General features: G+C 30.0%; 1 protein-coding gene across 1 annotated transcript in view; it reads right to left on the bottom strand.

Moving 5' to 3' along the window:
- The window catches only part of LOC106692667 (germ cell nuclear acidic protein), a 71,919-nt gene that overhangs the window by 21,443 nt on the left and 41,207 nt on the right, over positions 1 to 9,269 (bottom strand). The window contains exons 5-6 of the mRNA XM_014438752.1: positions 886 to 1,090; positions 618 to 750 (exon numbers count right to left, since the gene is read on the bottom strand). Of these exons, the coding sequence (XP_014294238.1) occupies positions 618 to 750; positions 886 to 1,090 (338 nt within the window). The remainder of the gene's footprint in view (positions 1 to 617; positions 751 to 885; positions 1,091 to 9,269) is intronic.

Genomic DNA, 9,269 nt, shown 5'->3' with positions numbered 1-9,269 from the left:
GATGGCTAGAATGGCCGAAACGTTGGACTGATGAAAAATAAAGTGTTGAGACAAAATTGGAAACAAATTTTTGATTTATTTAATAAATAATTACCTTGTCTCAAGAAATTGAAATAATATAAAAAAAGATTATATTTTCGACATCTTTTAGCACTTGCATAACAAATTTTTGTGGGGTCTTTATAGTAGTATTTCTGCAATTAGCTAATACACCAGAACGATAAGGAATATAACTCATGATACATAAATGCTTAAATAACATAGGAAACTAAAAGAATCAAATAAATCAAAATAACACCTGCAATGAATAGATAATTCTATCGTGTCTTTATGTAGAAATGATGCGATGCCAAAACAATAATTGCGGCTTGCTTTTTTGCATGACAAAACAAATTAAATATTAATTTGTGAGCTTTAAGACAAAATACCGATTTTATAAAATAAAAATAAAATTAGGTGACTTGTCATTATCGAATAAGCAATATACGATACTGTCCAAAATAAACCGTTAAATATTGGTATATACATTTTGGTCCTTAATATAGGCCATTATAAAAATATTTATTTTCGAGAATCTGCTCAAGTTCCCTGACTTGTACTACTTTAACCGAGATTACCTTGACAGCTGGCGAGGCGGCAGTTGGGTGCTTCCTCTTCCTCGGCTCGGCAGCTTGGGTCGATGCCGGAGAGGCCACTGTGGTCAGTTCAGTCATTACTTCAGTCGCTGCTTCAGTCACGTTACCTCGGCTCCTACATTTCATTATTAGGTTACAGATCAGACTGTCAGTCGGAGTGACTATCATTATTTAATTATTAGTGTTCTTGCGGGATTTCTATTATATATTCATATCCATAAATAAGTTATGCAATAGGAAATCTACTCACGATTCTGTGACCCTGGACTGCTTCTCCTTGTTCTTCCTCTTCTTGTTCTTGTTCTTCTTGGTATCGGAGGAAGATTGCAACCTCACGTTGACCGGGTCGTAGCTCTTCCTCAGGATCTTGTTGATCCTGTCCAGGATGGTGTCTACGAACCTGTTGTACTTGACGATGTAGGCGGGGGGAGCTACGTCTGCGTCGTTGAGGGATCCTGCGAGGAAATTTTGTTAGCTTTTGATTAAAGAAGCTTACAAAGAAAATCAAAATTAATATTGGAAGATTTTAGGTTGCGTGGGTCTGGGTTTGATCAAAAGAACCAAAATGTAATTTAATGTCTACTCATTCCATATTATCGTAGTCAATAATACCCTACTCATTCCTCTCAAACAGATCCGCTACCTTGGACTACATCTGGAAAAACGACTGGTATTGTGGTGGCAAGATTTTTACGTCTTCAGCGGCAGTAGTCAACGTTAGCAAAGAGACTGTTTGCCACTGTCGAAATTATTATCAACATTTTTATTTCTCTACTATATTTCTTTTAAATCTATTTTTATTTATAATTCATTTAATGTTTCATTATTTTACATTTGTTTTAGTGGTAAACCCATTTAAAACCTTTCACCATATGATCAATTACTAACAATGAATAACGAAGAACTAGGTGTTTTTTTTTCGTTGTCTAAAAAAAAAAACTGAATATTTCTTTTGATGATAATTGTGAACGTATTACTTTATGATCAGGTGTAAACATTGTTGTTTAGACTAATAAAGAGTGTATCTAACGATTCATCTTTATCATTACAATAGGAACACGCAATAAAGTATCCTCACACAATACTGAAAAGTCAGGAAACTTCACGTCAATTTCGACTTTTACAGCACTTACTAGACAAACGGTCTAAACTTCCAACACATTACAAAAGACTGATCTACATGACAATAAAAAGGCCAATCTGGACATATGGAGTTGAGCTTCGGGCTCCGCTAAACCTTCGAATTCCTCTTAGTATTACTTTAATGAAAACTATGTATAGTTACTAGTCAAAATTGATGAGTCTGCCAAGTATAGGTAGGGAGAATAAGAAATGGCAGCTGTTTTAAAACCTTAAAAAACACTAATTTTTCATTCGGAGCTCTATATCTTACAAGACTAGAAAATCTAAAAGAACATTATTTAAAGAAGAGTAAATTTGCTGAAATATTAACCCTAAAAGAGCTCTTTACGTTCAAGAGTTCTCGAGATATAGCTTTTTAAAAAGCAAAATTTAAAGAATCTACTGAAAGATTAGTAGTTTATTTAATTTGAGAAATCTATATCTCAGGAACTATGTGACGTAAAGATGTCCATTAGCACTTAAATTAAAGCTAGTATAATGGACTATAAAGACGTTTATGACCTTTACCATCGTAGGAATAGTAGTTTTCATGATATATGCTAAAATAAATTGATTTATAATTTTTAGGACAATAAGTTTGATTTATGAAAAACTTCATTTCAGAAACCATAGGACGTACAGATGTTAGCCAGCGCTCAAATTAAAGCTAGTTAAATTTACTATAAAATAGTTAGTAATGTTTATCTTTGTAGGAGTAGTAGTTTTTATGATATTTGACAAAATAAAATCACAAAATGTTAATTTCTAGTTGTTCGTATAAAATGTTGGATTTTTGAAAAAATATATCTCTAGATCCATAAGACGCTCATATGTCTGCCACACACAAAACAAAGGAAATTTAACTTACTATAAAGTAGCTTATGACACTTATCTTCGCAGGGATAGTAGTGTTTATGATATTCAATGATTGTTTATCATATTCAGCAAATTTCATGTAAACTATTACTCCTACAAAGATAAATATAATAAACTACTTTATAGCTCATTAAACTAATTTTAATTTGAGTGCTAATAGACATCTGTACGTCAAATGGTTTTTGAGATATAGATTTTTCAAAATAAATTCACTAACTACTGATATTTCAGTACGTTCCATACAACATTTTTATGAAATGTTGATTTTTAAAAAGCTATATCTCGAGAACTATTTAACGTAAATAAATCATTAATTATTTTATATATGCTTGTTTGAGAGTGGTTTAGTTTATTCTTAATTTAAAAACAATATTGATTCTTTTTTTCTCTTAATTTTTATTCTTTAAAATTTTTCCAACGTTTCGGCCCCCAGGCCATTCTCAATGATACTACCTTCAATATTGATATCATTTCTTTTTCAAAATCTTAAAATTGCAGGTTAATTGTCTTCGTCCCATATAACTTTTTCTAAAATTTTTTTTCTTAGATTTAAAACCTTTTTTACAGAGCACTTTTACTTCCTTCCTTCACTTATCAAAAAAATTGTTAGAAAAAGTTATATGGGACAAAGGCAATTAGCCTTCAATTTTAATATTCTGAAAAAGAAATGACATCAATATTGAAGGTATTAAATAAATCTATTAGGGCTTATATTTTAGCAAATTCGCTTTTCTTTAAATGACGTTCTCTTAGGTTTTCTTGTGTTGTTGCTACTTTTTAAGATATAGAGCTCCGAATGAAAAATTAAATTTTTTTATCGCTTTTAAACAGCCGCCATTTTTTATTCCTCCTACCTATAATTGGCAGACTCATCAATTTTGAATATTAATTATACATAGTTTTCATTAAAGTAATCAAAAATTCGGGTGAGAGAACTGCCTTTTTTTCTCTTCTTGGGCTCTTGTACAATCTCGTATCCAATCCTTAATCCTTAATGCTCCTTTGTCACAAATCAAGTCATCCTTTAGGACTTCAATATTCCATACCTTATCGATTTAGCATCCCAACCACCCAAACCCACTTGTTTCTAACCTGGCTTCTATTTCATTTTCTGAAAAGAACATGGCCTCGAGATCTAATCCACTATAAATGTTCATAACTATGAGAGATAGTTGACCGTGGATGATAAATGAGGAGAAGATGGTTGGGGGTGGGGTCAATGAAAAACACAAATAAGTATGATTAACTTATTTTAATGTGCCGACGTTTCGGCTAGAGTTTCTAGCCTTCTTCTGGGCTAAAAACAAAACAAGATAACAACCACAGTAAGTATAGAAAAATAAAAAAATATAAAAAGAAAATATAAATATCCTTAAGTAAGTTATTGTACCCGCTTTTTCAATTACCTATGTATACATTTTATTTCCCGCTTCTCTCATCACTTCATTTTATTAATTATATTTTGTAACATTATTGATTGTATATGTAAAATTATTCTGTTTATACTTTCTTTTTATATTTTTTTATTTTTCTATACTTACTGTGGTTGTTATCTTGTTTTGTTTTTAGCACTGAAGAAGGCTAGAAACTCTAGCCGAAACGTCGGCACATTAAAATAAGTTAATCATATTTATTTGTGTTTTTCATTGACCGCACCCCCAACCATCTTCTCCTCACTATAAATGTTATTGGAGTTCTATCAATGGGCAGATTCACCACATGTTTGTATCATGTCATTTTATTGCGAACAGCAAATTTACTTGTATATATTTTTATATAGTTGTAAATAACAATAAATAAATTATAAAAAAAAAACTTCACCTTACATACATATAGTACGTGGGTTCGCATGGAGTGTACAATTTTTTAATAAACTCCTCTTGGATAGGACAATTATACAAAGGAAAGAAAATATATATATATATATAGATACATAGATATATAGAAAGATATTTGCTGTTGGTATATAGTATGGAAGGAGCTTTATATAGGACAACTAGCGGTTCAGAGTAACGGTATACCAACACATCTCTAATTAGTACCACAGCGCTCTCGCTCTACGCCCAAAGCGGCTCCACGCTTCTTTCTTTAGTATTAAATAGTATTCGGAATATTTACATCATTAGTTATTTTTATTATTATAGAACAAATATAGAAAAGTCCATGTCCAGTATACAATAAACACTTCTGCGTAACGGACACTCCAAGTAAAAGGATATTTAGGCCGCAATATGGAGGTGTCCGTTAATAAGGCATAAATATTTAAAGAAACAAAAAATAAAACAAATCGATTATTAAAAAACTGTTTCGAACGACCCCGATTATAAAAATGTATATCTTTATTTAAAAACAACAGAGATAATGAGATAATTTAATTTATAATAAACTAAATAAAGAAAATAATAATTATAATATAACATATGGGAGTGGGGTGTTTCAATAGCAAGGCACTGTCTTACTAACTCCAAGGACTAGAATTCGATTCCGGCAGTGACACATATTTATTTATTCTGTAGTCGTGAGTCAAACCTGTGGTTTCGGGAACCCTTCAGTCCACATAAAGTGATTACCCTTGATTGGGGAAATATCTGGCGGTGAAGCTTGATTCTAACCAAATCATCTCCGTGCACAATCGACGTTCTAGTAGCAGTACTTCCCTAAAAAGTACTGCATCCCTGACCATACAGGAATAGATATTAATTTCATTCTATATTAAATTTTTCAGAAAATTTGAAAAATGATAAGATTAGTTCCGTTAAAGTGTGTTTATTTATGTCGATAATGCCTGTTTAAACGAACGCCTAGACGAATGAACGAAAGTATCGAAAATGCGTTTAGTAATTAAAAAATACATAATATTATGTATTTATCAAAATAAATAAAAATATATAAAGGGTTCAAGCTTCCTATATATTTATCCTAGTAGATTGATGAATATATAGGAAGCTTCAAGCCTTTATTCATTTATAAATATATAATGGAAGATTATTGATTTACCGTGTATAAAGATGAAACAGAGAATTCCGTAAATGAAATAAGAGAATTTGACAGAGAATTCCGTCAATCATAAAGTTTATAAAGACTGCATCTCCCTTACATATCGAAATATGTTGAACATAATAAAATCCACATAATACTTTTTTTTTTTTCATTTTTATCACTTTTTTCTGCATTTCAGAAGCCCATTTTCTTGTCATATCTTTTATTCTTGTTTTTCTAAATTCTCCCATTTTTTATTTTTTCATTTAATTTATTTATTATTTTTTTAAATTTTTTATATTCACTATCCTTCCTGTTTCATTTATATTCATGTATCTATCTTTTAATTTATATTCATGTGTTATCTTCTTAAGATCTATATTTTACACTTTTCTGTATCCCCGCTCATTTGGTATATTTTGTTTCTTAATTACTTACACACATTGTATCCCATTATTTTATACTTTACTGTTCACCTAATTTAAATACTTTTTTACTATGTTTACTTTACAAATTATTTTCGTTATTGTGGCATAACTGCCATCCCCACTCCTCCCAATACCAACGGTCACTTTATTTTTGACTGCCGTCAAAACAGGTATGCATTCTGTCTCATCATTTGATTTGTGTTTTTTTCTTTTTACATCTCTTTATTTGTATTTTCTTTAATATTTCTTCTCTTATCTATCTGTTACTATTAACCTTTTCATTTACTATTTACAAACTTACATTTTATACCCCTGTTATTTTACACTTATGTTTTTTTTCTCTTTTTTTCCTTTTGTAACTATGTGTTTGTATCTTTTTTAGCCCTGACGAAGACCTGCAACGTGGGGTGAAACGTTGGCTCAATAAAATAGTATAATTATCTACTATTTAAGTTTTTTTTTTACCGCACCCGGACCATATTCCATTCATAAATATATAATATTATATGTGGTAAGAAAAAATTGTAATATTTTTTTAACATTTCAACTAAAGGACTGTTATTGTTTGTTAGTTTCACTTAGCTTTATATAGAATATATAAATATAAAATACAACAGTATATGGAAGACTGGGATGCGATCAGGAAATATCGGGAGGTATCAGTTTTTCCCGTTGGAATAGGATGTGTTTATTATCTATTTCTCCATCAGTAATTTATAAATTTTATAATATTTTTTATTTATTTCTGCAAACAATGAGAACTGTATGTTTCCAAAGGCTACTTTAGGCATTTCCACTAGGTCGTTAGCGAAAAGGAAAATTGTTTTTATTCTTATCAGTTAATAACCAGCTTGAGTTAGGAGATAGGTACAAACTATATATCGATGACCTTACTCCACAGTTGTGCTCAGTACATATCCACTACCTTTACGAAAAAACAACTTCTCTCTTTTAAAAATATTCTCTTTTTTATAAAATAGGAAAATTAATTTAAAAGTTCTAATTTTACAAAAATAGAGAGCCATTAAATGATATTTTTCGTAAAGTTGGTGGAAATGTTCTTAGCACTACTGTGAACTTAACCATAGATATTTTTGTTTATGCATATTTTTGTAATTATTCTTACCCTTATAAAGAGACCATAACACAAAAATGAACGTTCCACCACTCCAAATTTACGAACCGAAAGACATAAAGGCATTTTCAAGTAACAGAATCTGAAAAAGTTGGGATTCAATGTGGGCTGAGGTACCACTCACCAATAAACTAAGAAATGTAAAAAAAACACACAAAAGTGTCAGAAGGGGAAACAGACGAGAAGAAGTGGTTGCTGCAAGAGTAAGAATAGGACATTCCAAATTAACACACCTCCACTTAATCACAAAAGAGGACCAACCTATATGCCAAACCTGTCAGTCCCTATTATCGATAAAGCATATAATTGAAGAACGCTCATCATTTCGTCAAGGCTTCGAAAATAATAAAATTCCTCGTACAAGAGAATTGGCCCTTAAAGACTCAGCAAAATCCATAGACAAAATAATAAAATTTCTGAAAGAAACTCAACTTTATACTAAAATATAATCCACCAATATCGACCAGTGTAAAAAGGAAATAGTCTAAATTCAACTATCAAATGTCAAAGACAAGAAGATAAATAAAGTAAAAAGGGTGTAATAACCTAGATGTTGATCGCCTTCAATAAAAATATAATCTAACACAAAAAAGGCAATGCTTACCCGCCCCGCTAAGACCTCTTTTTTATTTATTTTTTTTTATTTTATTTTTTTTCAAACCTCTTTATTTTTTATAAGGTTACAGAATATATAATAATATAATGCAATACATTATAAATATACAAATAACATTATATGTTGGTTTGCCGTATGGCATTATAAGATGAGCAAACATGGTCCGCTGAAGGCGGTTATACATTGGTGGCATGATAGGGGGGGGCTTTCAAGAAATGGACGACGGCTCTATATCACTTTTGAAATATTAACTTAAAACGGGAAGAGGAGACTTTAAGATAGTTTAATCTAGCAATATTTACAATGCGCCTGAAGTTGAAAATGATATACTATGACCCAGAAATACTATTCTGCCTGCTGGTCTATTCTTATTATTTAATCTTATATCACAGTATTATTATATAATATTATTCATCAATTTTAGAAAAACTATATTTCAGGAATCTTTAGACATAGAGATATCTGTCAGTACTCAAATTAAAGATAGTTTAGTGTACAATTAAGTATTTTATAACCTTTATCTTTGTAGGAATAGTAGTTATTCTTATTATTTGATATAAAATAAATTGATCTCTAGTTGCTCTGGCAAAATAATATATCCAAATTTAAAAACTAGAATCACTATAAAGATAAACATTATAATTACTTGATAATCTGTACGTCTAATTGTTTCTGAGGTATAGATTTCCAAAAAAAATTCTCCAACTAGTCATTTTCCGTTATTTCGTTTTGAAATGTTTCTTTTAAAAATAAATTAAATAATTACTAAATTTAAATAACTCTTTAAGGTATATCTTAGAAAATGTACCCTTCTTTAAATGATGATTAGTTTTATAGTGTGGTTGGTAATTTTAATGGTATAGAGCTCCGAATGAATAATAATTTTGTTTAACGTTTTGAAACAGTCACCATTTTGTATTCCTCCTAGCTATACTTGGCAGACTCATCAATAATGACTAGTAATTATACATAGTGTTTATTAAAGTAATCAAAAATTAGGGTGAAATAATTGACTTATTTTTCCTATTGGGCTCCTGGATTACAAGGGGGATAAAAAGTTTATTAAGTAGACAGGGAACACCTGTTTTGGGTTCAGATAAAAAAATTATTTAGTTGGATATAATGAGCAGAAAAATTTTAAACGGAAAATGTTGGGATAAATTATTTTAGTGTATGAAATGTAAGTAGGCAGTTTTTAATTACAACGTTCAATTACAATCGAACACAACACAATTAGGGAACGAAAAGCTATTGAAAATCTACCCGACAGACTGTATTTAACCATGTCAGTATTTTTGTAATGTAATATGGGATATGTAAATAAAGATACTTTTTCAAATTTAATTGAAGTATATTCAATTAATTGATTAATATATATATATATTCTTTTTACATCTCTTTATTTGTATTTTCTTTAATATTTCTTCTCTTATCTATCTGTTACTATTAACCTTTTCATTTACTATTTACAAACTTAA

The sequence above is a fragment of the Halyomorpha halys genome, unplaced genomic scaffold (genome assembly GCF_000696795.3).
Source record: "Halyomorpha halys isolate HHAL.00 unplaced genomic scaffold, Hhal_1.1 Scaffold65.1, whole genome shotgun sequence".
In the NCBI taxonomy this organism is placed as follows: domain Eukaryota; kingdom Metazoa; phylum Arthropoda; class Insecta; order Hemiptera; family Pentatomidae; genus Halyomorpha; species Halyomorpha halys.
The sequence above is the reverse complement of the archived record's forward strand: the minus strand, read 5'-3'. Positions and strand labels throughout refer to the sequence as shown.